This window comes from Haliotis asinina, chromosome 15 (genome assembly GCF_037392515.1).
Source record: "Haliotis asinina isolate JCU_RB_2024 chromosome 15, JCU_Hal_asi_v2, whole genome shotgun sequence".
NCBI classification, from domain to species: domain Eukaryota; kingdom Metazoa; phylum Mollusca; class Gastropoda; order Lepetellida; family Haliotidae; genus Haliotis; species Haliotis asinina.
Window position 1 is genome coordinate 44,444,679 of NC_090294.1, and position 19,496 is coordinate 44,464,174.

Here is a 19,496-nt window from a genome sequence, read left to right on the forward strand (position 1 = left end):
CAGACAATCCAGTGATTTCAAGACAAATCTTATGGATAACAACTTCTTGAATTTATTTCTCATGATGTTTCAGGGCGTGTTCTAGCCCCATCACCAGGTTGAATGCTTAACTGTTAACTCTGAGTTAAAAGTTAACAGTTAAGCCTTACTGTTCAGTTCAACCTGATGATGGGGCTGGAACAAGCCCAGAAACGTCATGAGAAATAAATTCATGAAGTTGTTATCCATAAGATTTGTTATGTATTACTACACCAATTTCTAAATGCCTTTGAAGAATCAAATCCACTGACTGACAATCAACCAAGACCAGCATAACATGTTAACTACAAACTATAACATGCAATATCAATGGTTTTCACTTATAACTTGTTTTGACTTTTGATTAAATGGCTTTATAATCACATTATTTTTTTGTTTGTTGACAGACCAGCTGCCAAGACCAGTTTCCGCCACATGCCAGCAATTCGAGACCAGGTCATCTGTTCTGCCACAAACCACAAATCAGACGTACCTCTTCTACAAACGGACAGGTAAAATGGAGAATCCATATCCAGAGTCTCTTGGGGTCTTCTGTAAAAGTACTGTTTGTAGATGTTAACAAAACATCTGTTTGGACACTGTGGTTTGGCAAAAACCTTGAGAGAAAAAGTGTCATTGATTCTACGTTCCACATATTGCCTTCCATCATTGCTTGTTTTCAGAGATATGTCGCCCCACTTCATGTTGAAATGATCCAGCGGACGTCTTACAGCAAAATACTTTGAGTTTAAGAACCACATAGAATTCAAAATGGCTTCCGGACAATGTACTCCAAACTGACTTGATCTAAACAATTGTTCAATATCGGAATCATCAACAGGAATATGTCTCTGACTTTTCACATATTTCCCCATCTCTTCAAGCTTGGACTTAATGAAGTCTCTTGATGCCTTAAACTCTTCATCTTTTGATATAGAATATGGATAACCACCATCCCTTAGATACATGTCTAAATGGATCTGTACATTCTTGAGAGAACGGGAAGAAAACTCCCCTCCCCTCTTCTTTCGAGCTCCTTTGAAGAAATTCAAGAGCAATGTGTCAAGCTGGTTGTGTGATAATGAAAACATATTTATTTCCCGATCATATTTCTCAAGGCAGTATCTTTGGAATTGTTTAACAGCAGATTTAATAACCTGAGCAGATCCTGGGCTTATTGAACACTGCTTTCTACCTGCACTTTCATCAGACTTAGATCCAGGTGAAGTTGTGTCTTGATATTCAGTTGATGGTTGAATGTCGTCAAGGACATCCTCAAACAAATCCAGATCAATGATCTCATCATCGTCTATTGTGCTGGAGGAAGAACTGAAAACCTCCAGTTTCACTCGCTTCTTGTCATCCCTGGAAGATTCCTCGGGGAAGTTGAGTAGGTCATCTGCATCTGGCATCATGAGATTGGCTGCGAGGTCTGGTTCCTGGGACATGTAACTACTGCCATCTGGCGGACTTCCAAAATAAGACTGCTGGATCTCTGAAGCAAAACCTGACCCAGCCATGGAGTCATCTTGATAATATTCTTGGTTGCTGGCCACTGTTGATGATGGTCCTTGAACATTCATCTGACCACTATCACTGTACCGTCTTACAGTGGCATTTGGAGCTACTGTTTGACTCACACAAGACATATTACCTCTTGCATAATTTGTGGATGCTGCTGGTCTTTCATTAAAGTTCTGTCTCTGTGAGGAGGTTGCAAAAAACTCAGAATGACTTGATGGGACTTCATTTTTGACAGGCCAGGATTGGGCTTCATCATTGTCACAGATCTCGATCACTTCACTCGGCCTCCTCATCTTCTCCGATGGACGAGCATTCGATGCCTCTACCCACGATTGCCGCCTTTTCTCATTATGACTGTCCTCTATCCCTCTGTGAAATTGGGTATGACCTTCTGGTGCTGGTGTTGGGGCTGGGGCTGGGGCTGGGGCTGTTGGAGGATGCTGTGTCTGGTAGCAAACAGTTGTACCTGGGTTCACTTTGAGAGTTTGAGATGATAGCCTTGCAGACTGGAGTGCCTTCATACAGCAGCTCTCACTGATCACATTACCACTGCTCTGTAGGAGTTCACTGAGGACATATCTCTGCTTCTTCAGGTTGTCGATCTCAACCCATACATATCCACTGACCTCCACAAACTGACTGAACTGGAGGTAGTTGCGACAGACATCTTGAATGCTCTCCACAAAGGAGATGAAGAAACGGTCTGAGAACTGCTTTTCCATGGCTTCTGTCGACTATGGACCTGAAAGAAGAAAACATAAAATATGGCATTGAATACATAGTTTATATCACCATGAACATTTTCACCTAAATAATGGTTCCATGGAGCTAACAGTGAGTGAGTGAGTTAAGTCTTACGCTGCACTCAGCAATGTTCCAGCATATGTTACTAAAGACCAGTTCTAAACCAGATCTTCACGAGCGGCACAAATGTAAGTAAGTTGGTTTTCACTGAACACTCCATTGAACACCCAAATCCACTGCTCAAGTCAGTTGGTGACTGACAGCTGATCATATTGATACTGGATGGATATCACTTGCCTTGCAGATACCACACTACATAAAGATGCACTGAAACAACAAAAAGCTTACTTATATGCTTACACCTTTCACAAACACGTGATGTCATCAATGATTTTCAGTGATTCATTCATATAATAGTGTTCACGGCCAAGGTTTCCTCTACACCGAACTGTTTCTGAGGATAGGCAAGAATAAGTCTTCTTTTGCACCGACATTACAATTTATGAATTAAATTATTGCTAATCAATGTTTAGGAACCATATGCTTTCTGACAGCACAGGTTTGCACAGATGAGATGACTACAGGGGATTGGGGGCTGAAACTGATGGTGAATGAGCGAGTTTTATGCCGCTTTTGGCAACATTCCAGCAACATCACAACAGGGGATACCAGAAATAGGCTTCACAATTTGTAACCATGAGGGGAATCGAACCCGGATCTTCAGCATGATCTTAACCACTGGGCTACCCCACCACCCCTTGATACTGAGTAAGTCAACTGGCTTTGGTATTGGTTTGAATGGTAGTCCTGTTATTTCACTAAGTATCATAGAAAGTTTTAATTTAATGTGAAAGAAAAACCACAGTGATTCTGTTTTAGACGTTTCAGTGACAACAGACAAGGTATTGACAAATTTAGAAATGTAACTGAGGTGAATCTGAAACCCAAGTTCCTGCTGGGAAGTAACTCTCTCACATTACATTGCTGTGCCTCAGACTGGCCTCAGAGGTCATTGGCCCCGAACATGGTGAAGCAGACGACACATCCTGTCAGATGCCATGATCCTACTTCAGTTCCTCGCTGTTGAGATCTGTGAAGATCCAGTCTTCAGAATAGGCCTTCAGCAACCCATGCCTGCCATGAAAGGTGACTATGTTGTCATATGAGGCAACTAATAGGATCAGGTGGTCAGGCTTACTGACTTGGTTGACATGTCATCGGTTCCCAATTGCACAGTTCCATGCTCGTGATGTTGATCACTGGATTGTCTTGTCCAGCCTCAGGTATTTACAGACCGTCGCCATACAGCTGGAATATTGCTGAGTGTGACGTCCTGATGACAAAAAACCAGCTATGTTCCAGCTATATTTTTCAGTCAGTAAATTTTCATTTCTGGACCAGACGAACCAGTCACTGACATCATAAGCATCAACTGACAAAATCGGACATCCTGACCCTTTATCCTGTTAGTGTCCTCTAAATAGAGTTTTTGATATTTCCCAAACATCATTTAGAGGAAGTGTTGTAGCCTATTAGAGGAAGTCTTGTCAAGCAGAGACACAGGTTCAATTCCCCTCATGGTGTGGAGCCCATTTCTGATGTCCCCTAACATGATATTGGTGGAATATTGCTAAAAGCGACATAAAACCAAACTTACTCACTCACGAAACATCACTGCTAACACTGACACCAGAAATGTTGTATTATAAGAGATAATCATTTACAATAACATTGTGTGTATCACTATCAGTATCTAGCTGGTGCAGTCACGTAGCCTAGTGGTTAAAGTGTCCGCTCGTCATGTTGAAGGTCCGGGCTTGATTCCCCACATGGGTACAGTATGTGACACCCATTTCTGGTGTCCCCTGCCATGATATTGTTGGAGTATTGCTAATAGTGGCATAAAACTATATTCACAATTGCAGATAGAGTATCTAGCTTGATAGGAATACACTACAATGAAAACGCAAGTATTCAATACATTCATTTATTTACTTTTTCCAACATAGTAGCAGACTCACAAACGACATTAAATGTGATGAACTACAACACGATTAGAAATATAGAAATATGAGAAAAATAGGTCATCCTCTTTATGAAGCTTCATTCTTTCATCAATCACAAAAGAGAGGTAAGTTCCGTAAAGTCTGCATATCAAAGACAAGGGACATAACTCTAGACTTATTATGCAAGATACATGGTATATAGAAAGAAATATTCCACACGCATCAATACATCAAAGTAATATAATAAGGTCATGAACAGTGGAAACACATTTTGTTTTAGTATGTCACACTTTCGAAATGTTTTTATGAAACATGAAAACTGATGACTATTAAAAACAATGAAAAATACCCAATTGAATGTGAAATAGAAACACATGGTTTAACCATGCAACCAGTGGTTTAACCCTTGAGCGAGTAATGCTGATGAGTGGAAGTCAATGTGGGATTAAAATGTTTCATTTCAGATACAAACAAACTTCTCTGTTAATACAATTTTCCAAGTGTCAACCCATATTTACAAATCAGCCCGTTGCATTTTTCGAGAACACAAAAACAAGTGAAAAGGAATTTTCCCCACTCAAAAATTACATTATGTTTTTATTGGCCCTAAATGTAAACGTACACAAAATTCTTTGGACTGCTTTTGACCCCATATACACTTCATAAACTGCCAAATATACACTACTTCTACTATTTAGAAGGAATATTACTTTCACTGGTAATTTCTGTCCCCTCATGTCTTTAGATTTTCCAGAACAAAAATTGGTAAAACAAGAAATAAAATCGCCCTGGCCTCATAATAGACTGAAAGGGACCACAATCTATAGTTCATTATCACCATAGTTACTGTACATATTTCAACACTACAAGTGTCTGGGATGAGACACTAATTTTTTAAACCCATCAGTTCAGTATAATTGTGTTTTTACTATATACATAGCCAAAGGATGAAACTTTGTTGTCCTGTCACTTGTCAACTTCCCGAAGAAAGAATGTCCATCAACCAAGGTAACAGTTTACCCATGAAGATCCAGGTTAGAAAGGATCTTCAGCAACCAACGAAGATCCAGGTTAGAGATGATCTTCAGCAACCCATTCTTGATGTAAAAAGAAACTACAGTCAAACCCCACTGTATCAAACTCGCTGGAACCAAGGGAACAGTTCAACTTATGTGAGTAAAAAAATACATATAAAAGTAGTCTGTTTTAATCGACATTGTCATGACAGTTTTAGTATAGTTTCACAACAAGATGTTTAGAGCAGCATTTCATATGTGAAATAATGATATGTATATGTAGAAATAATGACTAATATACGGAAATTGGCAGGGACCGAGAGATGAGTTCCACACTACCGAAAATTCATCAAAATTGAGTTCAAGATTGTAACAAGATCATTTGGTCAGGCTAGCTGACTTGGTCAACATGTGATCAAATCCCAATTGTGCATTGATGCTCATGCTGTTGATCAGGGGATTGTCTGGTCCCAGATATGTAGAGTGATGCTCATGATGTCAGTCACTCATTCTCTGGTTCAGACATCACTATTTACAGACAGTCATATACAGATGAGGGGGACATTCTTGTGTACATGTTACATCCTCTACCGGTATATTTTGAATATTGATGTATAGTGTTAAATAACAAACAAATATCAAGGACCAGACACTACTGACTTAAGATGAGGGTCTCCAAAATAAACTCCGAGTCCTGAACCAATCTTCAACAATAAACTAGATGTGAAGGGTGGAATAAAACAATGATGCCTGGAGTAAGGAATGGATCTTGTAAAGAAATGTCCTAGCACGTTTTGAATTATGTCTTTGTTAACAGGAACTCCAAGTTCACAGCATAAATAACTACACACTAACTTAGAACATTAGATTTTATTAAATTATTTTGAATAAAAATATATTACATTTATGTAATCTAATGTGAAACTACACAAAACATGTAGGTCACTCTCATGACAAGAAAAAGACAAAATAGATAGAGGTAATTTTTTTCAGAACTTGGCAAATCGAGATTTCATAATCATACGCTATTTAGCAAAATTCTAGGTACATCATGCTACAATCTAAATTTCTGAGCAATTGCAGCATTTCTGTTTCCCGGTTACAGGTACAGCAAAACAGGCCTTGTACCCTGACTGGCAGTGAATAACATACATACTAAAACAGAACTCTTGACCAAATCTTTACTCTGATTTATGATTAAGCCTGTCTTAAACCAAATGATGTTTTAGCCCATTATTGCAAGAAATTGGGAAGGTCCTAGTCTATATTTTCCCAAAGGTTCAAGTTTACCGGTGGTTGATAACTGACAGTGCAACTTATTGGACCAAAATATATGTGCCTGTATTTCCAAGAGCTGCCAGTCCAGTGAGCCAGGAAATGTTAACTGAACAAAATAGAGAACAATAACACAATTAGTCACATAACACACTGATAACGCTTCTCCACACTAGTGGTAACTGTTGACAAACAACTGGTACGGTAACCTACTCAGACATTAAAATATCAACATGCCTACAGTAACATATCTATCCAAACACAAACCTGCTTAGGTAAAGAAACTTTAAACTTGTCTGCTTTCATAGGGATCACAGCACCACACAATTAATTATTCAAAAGTGCAATCTAATATTTATGTCTACCTGCACTCATGAACATATTTTGCTGTCTATACCTGGCTTTTCCACATCAGATTGATCTTTAAACAAACTCAATACCTCCACGCTTTAAGCCCCAAACTATAATAATCATCCCATTCTTTGGGCTTAACATTATCAAATGTGGTTACTTCAAGATTGTGGGCACATTTCTATTGCGAGTGAGTATGGTTTTATGCCACTTTAAGGATTTTTCAAGCAGCAGGGTGCAGAAGAAATTGGCTTCACACACTGTACCCATGTTGGGAATCAAACTCGGTCTTTTCTGAGATGCATGAAGACTCAAACAACGTGGCTACCCCATCTTCCTATTTCTATTAATATTCTTAAAATAGGTTATTGTTAATATTCTGCAAATTAATGACAAGTCATTGAGATCTGTGATTTTACCTCCTTTGTTTACGTGTGTATGTTTCAAATTTCTTAAGTCAAAGAAATCAGGATACGTCTGTTCTTATCGTCAAATGTTCCTGACGTTAGCTAATTCTTTCAGAAAAGCAGGTCATGGTGGGACAGTTCAGTATAATAACAACACGCTCACACCATGGTCTCTTAAATTACATCTATGTTTCAAATTCAAGTTTCGTAAGTTTATGAAACCAGGAAACATCTACATGTACTTTTATTGTCAATATGTTCCTGTCACAGCTCTTCCCACACTTCAGGTTGGTTTAGTATGATAACTACACACTCTCATATTGCCAACCAACAGTCTGATGTCAAGGTTGTTGCCTTGACTCTGCAATCTTGGATGTTATTTCCACAGGGCAATATATTTCAGTATATTTCTGTGTAAATCAGTAAAATTTGCATTGGTGAACTAACATTCAGACTGACAGGTATAGTGATCCATGATCAATTTACATTTTAACCTCTCTAACAAGAATTTCAACATTACACAAAGGAATTTCCTAAAAAATCTTCTCAGATAAAAAAAAAATGGCTTCAGACCGTACCTTCTTGAGTAAAAGTATGGCTGTAGTGCAACAAGCTAACACGTCAACCGCTCAACCACCTCAATGCACTTTCAAAACATAAAAGGTTCAACATGGTTTCTAAATCACAACTTCGCAAGAAACATTAATCCTAAGACATGATCTATTGTTCAAGTGTAATTACCTCACAAATGTGGTCTGTGAAAATAATGTGTGGCAAGAAGAAAACTACCTCCATTTACCCATGAGGTAGACAATAAGTAGCTGCAATTTTGAAAGTTTTGCATTTTTCATGGTTTTGGGGATTAACAATACTGTTTTAAAATTTTTATATCCTACGGCATACTTAAAAACTGACCATACTGACTTCAAATTACTTCTGTGAGTTTGGTTTTATGCAGCGTTTAGCATACTCCAGCAATATCATCAGAAATGCGCACATACTGTACACATACTGTACCCATATGGGGAAACGAACCTGGATCTTCAGTGTAGCAAGCAAATGCTCAAACTACCACCCCTCAAAATACTTCTGCGTATACCGGGATATTAACGTAAAAACCCAATGTGCATACTACAGCAGAAAAGCCAAGTATACACATTGTCTTTCCATACATTAAAATCAACCTGCTCAACACATATTTCAACAATGATGACTTTACAGTCTGCTCACTTAATCATTTACACACAATACTTCAGGACAGTAATCATGACAACGCAACACAATGCCCATCCCTTTGATTATCAACAAAGAAACATTAGTCGGTTGGATAGTTTCAGCTTTCCTTATGTATCCATTTCCATATCTGTTCCGTGTAAATGAGGAAAAGCATACTTATGACTGACACCAGGTAATTTGGGCTAAAAACTCTATTAAGGTACTGTTTCCCACACCACTGTCATTCGATAACGAGGAATGTTGAGCACTCTGCCCAAATGTATAATTTATTATGGACAGATTCATGGATGATAGTCAATTTCATGTAGACATTTACTGACTAAAGAAGGGCCTAAACAAAAAATGTCAGAAATGTTATTGCACATACACTATTTAAGTAAAACTAAAACATCTTTTGTGGTGAGCCTAAAACTTGAAAAATTAATATAACAACCCTTCAGACAAAAGTACATGTAGTTGTATTTCATTCAGCCACAGTAATACTCCCTGCATAAATATGTTTGTACACAAATATTATAAATAAAACATAATCAAGAATATTTTTTCAGAATTCAGTCGTGAGTTTCATTGATGACATTTTACACATTTCAACAACACCGTAATGATGCAAGTTTTTGGCACTACCACAGACAAATTTACTTCCAGGATGGGTATTGGTGGCGTGGCTACCTAAGGTTCTGCAACCTGTCGCGCTAATGGGTTGTCGGTTCAAATTCCAGAATCATCCTGATTATGTTTCTTGGTCTGTCTGGCTTGAATCTGGGCCAGAACTGTATCTTAGACACCTAGGCCATTTTTTCAAAAGTAAGTACATAGCAATAGCCTAGACTAACATGAGCACTGCACACCCATCCAACTCATTCAAGTTCAAGGTCAGCAAGGTTTCCTGTTTAAAGGAAGACCACCTGCTGTGAGAATTTTCTTCCATTCACTTGAAAAACGTGACCAAGACAAAGAATCATTAAAGAACCAAAGTTCAGGACATGGAAAATTCGGTCCTGGATTAAAGTTCAGGTAAAATGGCGAAGATTCCAGTAAAGCATCTTGAGGTCGTAAGGTCCAGTACTTTTTGTACAAATTCACAAAGCATCGAGATGGAGTTTGTGCCTTAGCAAACACTTTGAGAGAGTATGAACCCTTTATTACACGCTCAAGGTACTCAATACCCATTTCGTCCGTACATAAGCGAATGTCTCCCCATCGCAGATTGTAGTGATCTGCTGGACGTCTGATACCAAGGTACTTAGAGTTGACGAACCACATTGTGCTCATGAGAGCATCAGGATTCTGATCCCCAAGAACCTGTCTCTGAAACAATATTTCAATTTCACTGTCATCAATTGGAACCAACATGTGTCTCCCAGTTTTATTTTGATCGAGCTTGTTCTTCAAAAAGTCTCTAGAGGCTTTGAATGCATCATCTTTTTCTATTGAGTATGGGTATCTGTTATCCTTTAAATACATGTCAAGGTGTATTTGCACATTTTTCAAAGTCCTTGCTGTTAACTCCTCACCATTTCCCTTTCTCACTCCCTGGAAAAAGTCCAGCAAGAGGCTGTCAAGTTTCTGAGTTTCCACTGTCAACATGTCAAAATCTAAACCTGATTTATTGAAATGATACTTCTTGAACTGTTTGACAGCATAATCTACCACTTTTTTGGATCCCAGGCTGAACTGATCTTCCTTCCTTGGGACAGTTTTGTTAGGTACACCATAGTCTTTAGCCAAGGCCGTCTGGTCATCTTGACCACTTCCTGCTGAGGACTCAGGATTATTGTCGTCCAGGTCATCATCAAACAAATCCAGATCAATAACCCCATCTTCATCCAAACCTGATACAGGCTTAGGAGAATAGGCAATAGGTTCCTGTTTGATCCTCACAGCCACTTCTTCAGGTGCTCCCAGCAATGGTTCTTCCTTATTTGATTGTGAGCTAGCAGCTTGTGTTGTGATGTTACTTGAGGCAGCTGGCTGAGAGACTGCTTCAGAACTTTGTCCAGCTTTCTGAGCTGGAGGAAGAGCAGGTGGAGCTGACGCTTGAGCTGGAGGTGGAGCTGTGGAATTCTTACTTGTATTCAATCCTTCATTGGCACCAAATTCTGACTTGACCTTCACAATATGTTCACTGGCAGTCACAGGAGGAGTAGGTGGAGGTCTCTGCACATTAAACTGTTCTATGTTACCTTGGACATTTGCATTTTGGGTGTTCAGGGCTCTTAATCCTTCGTTGGCACTTCTGGGATCCTGCATGAGGGGTTGCTGCATCGGACTTGTTGCAGGCATAGACATGGTTGTTTGCTGGGCCTGCTGCACCAAGGGATCAGATCTCGGTCTGTTCATGGAACCAACTTGTCCTTGCTGTCTATTTGTGGCACCAAATTGTTCCTGAAGTCTGTTAATGGCACTATATTGTCCCAGCTGGCTGTTCATGGCGCCAAGCTGTCCCTGCTGCCTGTTCATTGCACTAAGCTGTCCCTGAGGGCTGTTCAAAGAGCCAAGCTGTCCCTGAGGGCTGCTCAAAGCGCTAAGCTGTCCCTGAGGGCTGTTCAAAGTGCCAAGCTGTCCCTGAGGGCTGTTCATGGCACCAAGCTGCCCTTGGTTGTTCATAACACCAAGTTGTCCTTGCTGGTTGTTCATGGCGGCAAGTTGTCCCTGCTGCCTGTTGATGCTGCCAGGCTGCCCATGCTGGTTGTTCATGGCACCAAGCTGCGGTCTGTTAAAGGCGCTATACTGCCCCTGGGGGCTGTTCATTGCAGCAAACTGACCTTGCTGTCTGCTAATGGCACCAAACTGTTCCTGAAGTCTGTTAATGGCACCATAATGTTCCTGCTGTTTATTCCTATTACCCAACTGTTCCTGAAGCCTGTTCCTGGGAGCCATTTGTTCCTGCTGACTCACTGTGGCACTAAATGAATCTGGCGGTTTACCCATGGCACCGTACTGTCCCTGTTGTCTCATCATGGCACTATACTGGTCCTTTTGTCTGTTCTGACTTACAGTTGATCTCTTTACTTGGCTCTGTGGGGGTCTTTGCATAGTGGGCATCTCCCTGCCCGCTGGCCACCTCTGTCCTTGCTTGGAGTTTGACTGGTAACTCTTCCCTGATGAATTTATAGTAGGTGACTGATCATCGTCAATGACTTCAATGACATCAACTGATCTACGAACTTTTGATGGAATATTTACATTCTGAGAAACTGAGGAATCAGGCCTTGATCGTCTTCTGTTTTGATTATGCTGGTGAACATTGTCTCTGCTTGTCGGAACGTTCACATTATTCCTGCCCATCATTGGTTGAGGTCGGGATGGATTTATAGTTCTTGATGTTTTGAACGCCTTCGTACAGTAGCTCTCACTGACCACATTTCCATTGCTCTGTAGCAGTTCACTGAGGACATATCTCTCCTTCTTCATGTTGTCGATCTCCAAACACAAGTAACCACTCACATCCACAGTCTGACTAAAGTCCAGAGAAGTTCTACACAATCCTTGAAGCTTCTCTATAAAGGACGTAAAGAACTGCACAGAGTATTGCTTCTCCATTCTCGATCCTTTTCTTCTTCTTCCTAGCAACAGAAAAATCACAAATTAAGTCCTTTTGTAGATATATCATGGCATGTTCTCAGGATTTCATCAAGCCAAACACCATCCATCACAAGCGGCCATGCAAGCGTCATTTTCCATGAATGTTTGTCTCTCAGTTTTGGCATTTTCAGGCAAAGTGCTCATCTGGTTTCCATGACTACACGGCATTCTTCAGCCATGTCCGAGATCATCAGCATGGAAATAAGAGGATTACATGTTTATCACAGTTACGTTCCATGTCAGGGTTAGAATCTAGCATCCCTTGCGTGGAAAGGATGGAAATAACTCAATGTTACCAGTTATATGCTAAGTCACTTAGCACCAATGACATGATAATCACAATTTAGGGTACATTTTTGATGTCCGAAGCATTAGCGCTTATCAGGTTTACTGCTGAGCAAATCAATTCTATAAGATGCCTCACGATGTGACTCAACCCACAACATCCTGTGCATCAGCCCATGTACATCCAGTTTGCATGCATTTTTTTGCATGCATACTGTCAAACCAGATCCAAAGTCTCAAAAAACATTATTCATGAATTGTGAGAAATAAGACTTTCATAACTTCCACAATGCACCAAACATTGCCCTGTCTAAACAAAAGAAATGCCAAATCCTGGTAAAGTCATAAATGTCAGTACAAATGTCAGATAAAAAAAATGGGAAGATAACATAGTTAATAATTCATGTTGGTGGTTATGAGAAACATCAGATGCAAATGATGCTGTAATCACCGAGCTGGTCTCATAAGTGACTGAAAACAGTAAGTGGGTGAGTGACTATAGTTTTACAGAGATTCCAGCAAAATCACGACAGGGGCGCACCAGAGATAGGCTTCTTACAATACCTCTCACGGAAATCGAACCTGGGTCTTTAGCACGATGAGCAAACACAGTAACCATCAGACCACCCTACTGCCACAGCAGTGAAAACAGACACATCCTAATAACAACCCCATACCAATATGGCACCGGTTATCATGCTGAGGTGACTGAGGTCTAGGGTACATCTGTCAATACAAATTATTGATCAAATTTGTTTTTATCAAGAAATGGTTTTGCAATGCTTGTGATTTTATCACGAAATTTCTATATCTGTTTTCCTCATCTATCTGTCTATCTGTCAATCTGTCTGTCTGTCTGTCTGTGAAACAGGCAGCCCTCCCATTCAGCATGCTCTCAATATCTGCTCCAGAATTTGATCTTAACAGAAGCTACTTAATTTATAATCAGTTACACGCCCTGTAATCCGGCGTCGGTCTACTCCATATTTCGGCACAACAACGACTGCCTAACTGACTTTTTGTACAGCAATTAAGTTTCTCTAAAATGGCATTCGTTATCTTGGCTATCCTGTTGATTGGCTAACTGACTGAACGTGTATCAAGAACAGTGGATTACCACCAGCATTAAGCTTATTAGGCACTGTGAATATTATGTATAACCTCACCGTGTCGAGATGGCTAGACCAGTCAAGTAAGGTTGATAAATAAAGAATATGCTGTAGTTCAGTCACATACTAGGGCACAGGTAAGAATATTTTCTAAACTGGCATGCCCTCAATACCAGCATTTTTACCAGTTCCAACTAATGCCTGTTTTGAGGGCTTCCACCGTACACCAGCATCAGTTGATTTGTCACATTGGCAATGCATAATTATTTCCAAAGCAAATTACTTGATATTTTATCAGAATGAAGAAAATTGTAAGGTATTACAAGTGCCAGTGAAATAGATATTCTGGTTTGCTGATAATCTCTTGTAATGACTTGGCATTGGAACAAATCTATGCACCTTTAGATAATCTCCATCACAATTCCTGGAAATATACATTTCTGTACAGAGAAAGATCTTGGTTACCGACAGAATCAATCTTCAACTTGTCATAAGAGGCAAATTACAGTAGACTAATATTAGTCTCTGAATGCATACTGACATGCTTTTGTAATCAAAATAGGAAACAAATGCGTATCCCTCCCAAGCATATTGTGAAGCCTGATAGTGTTATGTCAATGATTATTGTTGTGTTCTGGAAGGCCCGAGTAAAAAGAAATCAATAGAAGGAATCACCAAAACACACCATACCAATAATCATATGGGTATCAGGCACACACTTCTTGTAAAATCAAACATGCACAAATTGTCACCACCACTGGTGAGTATAAGACTGCACAAAAGATTGGTCTACCACACTCCTTGTTCAACAATGTCACGTTTAACTCAGTTTGAAAGAAACCAGACCATTGGATGTTTGCAAGCCGGAGTGTCTGTCCAAGATGTTACCTGTCATTTCAATATAAACATGGCCAAAATTTACCAAGTCCAGCATCACTAAAACACAACACTGACAATGGCTGAGCCTCAGAGTTTCGTCATTATGGTCACCACCCCTTAACAAGATTGGCACAAATGAACACCAGCAAGATCCATTCATGTCAACCAGTTTACCTTTCAAAAAACTTATCAGTTTCAGTCTTGGTAACCAATGAAATGTCTTCACTCAATGTTTTGTCTATTTGACCCTGTTAAAATGTCTTGTGACAAACCCATATAAATTGAAAAGGAGCCCCAGGGAGACTAGAAATTGAACCGGGTAAAATCTCGACTTGATTCATGTAGGGCGTTATCATTGCAGGGAGGGCTTGGCAGTAGGGAAAATAATGTGGTTCAGGGACTGTGAGACAGACTAAAATTGCAGGGTGAGTTGGTTGAGCCAGACACCATGTATACACTGAATGTGGTCTCTGGATAGGTATCGTGATTTGGTTGATGGATGTGAAAAACGTAAGATTTCTGCCCATAACCCTTGTTTTCATTATCATTTTATGGCTAAAACTAGATCTTTCCCCCTTTATATACAAAGCCTAACCCTAAACCCTTGAAATAATTCTAAAAAATAGAATCCATTTCAGTCAGGGTTAAATGGGTAGAAGTCTTGCCTTTCTTGTATATGAATCTCTTATTGTGTAAATCAGTGCTGTCAATCACTAGCTTGTGTAGTCAAGATTCAATCATTTACAGACCGTTGTCATGTCTCTTGAATACTGCTTTAGCACCACACAGTAAAACAAAAGATCTACATGATACTGAGTGATGGTTTTGTATGACAGTGAATGACAACTTGTTCCGCTTCATGGCCAACCATAGAGATCTACAATGACCACATACAAATACATTCACTGGTGTAGAATAATACACACTGTATACAGTATATAACAAACATCGTTAATAACAGTTTATGATTACGTAACCCGATCTCCAAATGAAAATATATGTTTCAATGTATTTTCTACAACAAAGGGAGATAAATCTATTTTGACTCATACCAAATAAGCTCAAAACATTACAGTGCGCACATTCTTAGCCTATTGCCTTCGTTTGAGATGCGGAATGATGCACAATGAACGAATTACTTAGCTGTCGAAATGTTGAAAAATACTAACCTCAGGTGTATGCTCAAAAGCAGTTCGACGTAATTTACCCTCGGTGCCTCACATCTCTCTCGGTCAGGCTGTACTGTTAAACATTAGTACTACTATCCCCACGACGTATATTATTCACGATCATTACCGTCGGGGCCGTTGATGTTACTTAACCCCCTGGATGCCACAGGGACATATATGTCCTTCCTCTACATACCTCACTTGGAAGTCCAATAAAATTCTAAATATACCACGCATATATAAATACTACACAGTTTTGAATTCTGCGGAAAATTCCCAGTTTATTGATACCATCCACTATCATCTCAGACCAAGCTAAAGTGCTGAAAATCGCCTTTCAAAATAGGCTTCATCGTAAATGTCGCCATTTTTCAAACTGTACAAAATCGAGATTCACAGCGTTATTTTCAATATGTTTTGAAATGTGAAAATCGGATAATTACTGGGAGTAATGAATTTCAAAAATAGCATATTAATGATCACTGATATCAAGTTTTCATGTAACCAGGAATGATAATTCTGAAACGTCACCGATGTACCCAGAATCGGTTGGGATGTTTTCGAAAATACACTTACACGAACGCCGAAGTGCGCTTTCCGCCATATTGGATAGTGTTTACAAAATCACGTTTCGAGAAGGCCGGTATTGAGAAGCCCATTACATCATGTATACTTCATAGTTAGCTGCTACAAATGCATCATTGAATTCCCCATATATCTTAGAATCAAATTACAAATGGTCTTTGTCACCAATACCAACTGTCTAGACAAAACGAAACGAAATATATTTAGCATGAAAACGAACGCTGTGCTCGAAAGACAGCGCTTGACTGAAACGTAAACAAAGAAAAATTCCAATTTTACACTGCGTAGCATTTTCGGAAATTTCCCAACATCCAGCCCTCTAATCATTGCTTACAATGGCTCAATACGCTTAGTATATTCAGGGGAAGAGTATCGTGGCAAAAAATAGCAAATTGAAAATAGATACAATGAAATAATTTGGTAATTCATAAGAAACTGTCAAACTTTCAGTGCAGCGTGACGCCATGACTGACGCAAAATCACGCAGAACGACAACGGTACTTATCGGCATTTCTGGCTTGTTCCGTCATTTACAATGTAAACGATAAGAACATATCACAATACACAAATAGTCAGAATAATTCTGATTACTTACATCTCACATTTATATACAAAAGATCCCTGAATCAAGCAAAAAGTCGTCGCAAAATCCCGTGTACCCTTCTCAGCGAAGCCGCCATTTTGAGAGAAATCGGTCATCGGTAGTGATGTCATACGTCAACATTGTTGCACATATTAGGCAATTTCTTTGAGGTGAAGGTCGGTTGAACAAGAGTAAACACAATGCCCATACCATTCCGATTGCACTTATAGTATTGTGATGTATATTTTGCGCATCGTTCAGATATTTTTTAATGAAACTGATTTCAGTATCTACATATATCCATGTTCAACACCATATCATGTGTGGATATAAGGTATCCGTTTTTATTCTTTGAAAGCTTTTGATTGTTTGAATAATATCTACATGGGAAATTGACTCAGTAAGTGTACTATACCACATTTTAAGCCCCTACACAAGTGTTGGAAGATCACACGTAGCCATTACTGCAACATGTGCTTTAGTTCACGTGATGTGCAATATTCAATACGTTGGGACAAATATTGCAGTTACATATGAACAGGTTAATAAACAGCGATTTAATTCCAACTTAGAAGTAAAACGGATAATATTAATGAAAATGATTTGTACATTTTATCAAATGTAGGGGCACACATACTACTGTTTAAAGGAATTGTCTTGTTCATTGTATTGGTTTGTGTCGTTTTTATAGACAAAACTATTATGAATATTAATTGACCAGGTGCGACTTTGTCAAAACGTTTCATGATTCATTATCATTGTTTTTCGATAATAAAGTCAATTCAAATGCGATTAAAATATATCTGATGGCAGAATGTCTAACTCAAACAATATTTATACGGAAATTGTTAAAAATATATACATCAGGTCAAGTCTTAATTTCGACAAGCATTACGTCCATTTTCTAATACTTCTTTACTGAAAAAGCGATCTCTTTGTACCTTTCATTGCATACTTATGAAGGGAATTGATTTCATAATCATGAGAAGAAAAGTCTTTTTCCTAAATGAATACTCAATGAATATTCAGGTGTTGTGAAATTTTCATTTAAGCTAAATTGATGCTAGGCAGGTGCGCGTGTTGCTCACAATAAGATATGTAGTAAAACCGTGTAATTGTTGATATATTCAGGACACTATTTCAGTGATAAAACCATTCATTTTATATTTTGGCTAAAAAGTGTTGAATTCTGACACAGAAGCCGATATCTTTTACACATTGAATGGAAATTAGGTTAGATATATACTAATCAGCAACCAGAGTAGTCTTTTTCCGACGTCACAAAATGCACAAAACATGCTGTGACGTCAACTAAAATGTCGCATTATTTTCAGTTATTTCATTACGTTTGAAAATGTGGCTGTTACTCTGTTAATAATGATGGAAAATTAATAAAAATACATATACACAAACAGGAGAATATGGGAATCTAAGAACTAAAATATGTATCGGATAGGGACATCCAAATCGCTATTGCCTGATTTTTGATGTAGTACACTTGCATCTTTTCTTACAAATTGTGAAACTACCAAAAGGTATCCTCTCACATTGGGGAAATTTGTATTGGAATAGTTTGGTTCACTGTGAACAAAACATCACGAAAATATACTGTCCATATCCACAGCAAATTCTCTCCATGTGATCGGAGTTACATTGACCTAATGTAAACCATAACTGAGTTATGCCCCCTTATCTTTATACGTGCATGACCTCTCTGTCGACGTTTGACGTCATAGTAGAAAATCGATTTTTGACATTTATTGCAGGTCATTTTTGATTTTGTGAGTATGACGTTATGCATTAACACATACATCCATTTCATATACACTCATGTCGTTCAGATATCAAGCTGTATTTTCTTCGCTCACACTTTCCGTAAAGATGCCAAATTAAAAAAATCGTAGCAGAGTGCTTTTATTGGTGCACGATAAATTTACTGTTTTTGAACACACACAAAAGTTTTGAACAACTTTTAGCAGTGTCTATTTCTCAAACCCCTGAGGTAGCCGCAATTATATTTATACCAACGGATAGGAAATCAAATATTCTACATGTCTGTGCAATTTCATAGCCGTACGCAGAACCTGGGCCACGCGATCGCAAATCTCGCACAACGTTCACTTTTCAAACTTTATGAAAATGTGCGCCTGAAAAAAAACTCGGCATCCAGGGGGTTAAGGCTTTTTCTTTACGTACCGTTGCGGTGAGACGAGACTTGAATGATTACAGGTTTCGCGAATGATTTGTATTTTCACGCTGTTAATAAAGTGAAGTATTGATTGCCATTTTGAAGGGGACATGCGTCAATTTGAGGATCAAAATCACTAACCAAATGGTGAATAAATACGGCATCGGGTCAAAAGGATCAAGGGGCAAAAGGGCCCAAACTGGGAGAGTCAAAAGGGCCAAAGAAAATTCAAAAGGTCAACGGAAAGTCAAAGGGCCATATGTTAAAATTCATATTAGACCTTGATAATCAATTATTTATACCATTTGATTAAATGATGTCAGGCTACATGACGTCATAAGTGAGTGAGTGAGTTAGTTGTACGCCACACTCAGCAATATTCCAGCTATATGGTGGCGGTCTGTAAATAATCGAGGCTGGACCAGACAATCCAGTGATCAACAACATGAGCATCGATCTGCACAATTGGGAACCGATGACATGTGTCAACCAAGTCATCGAGCCTGACCACCCGATCCCGTTAGTCGCCTCTTACG

General features: G+C 39.0%; 2 protein-coding genes across 2 annotated transcripts; both read right to left on the reverse strand.

Moving 5' to 3' along the window:
• Positions 1-321: 321 nt before the first annotated feature.
• On the reverse strand, positions 322-15,686 carry LOC137265249 (uncharacterized). The gene is made up of 2 exons (XM_067800603.1): positions 15,605-15,686; positions 322-2,284 (listed from the first exon to the last, which is right to left on the reverse strand). Exon 2 carries the CDS (start codon positions 2,262-2,264, stop codon positions 399-401), a length of 1,866 nt encoding a protein of 621 aa, XP_067656704.1. The 5' UTR covers positions 2,265-2,284; positions 15,605-15,686; the 3' UTR covers positions 322-398.
• LOC137265248 (uncharacterized) lies at positions 9,407-12,131 on the reverse strand. The gene has a single exon (XM_067800602.1). The coding sequence runs from the start codon at positions 12,118-12,120 to the stop codon at positions 9,451-9,453; it is 2,670 nt and encodes an 889-aa protein (XP_067656703.1). The 5' UTR covers positions 12,121-12,131; the 3' UTR covers positions 9,407-9,450.
• Positions 15,687-19,496: the final 3,810 nt, after the last annotated feature.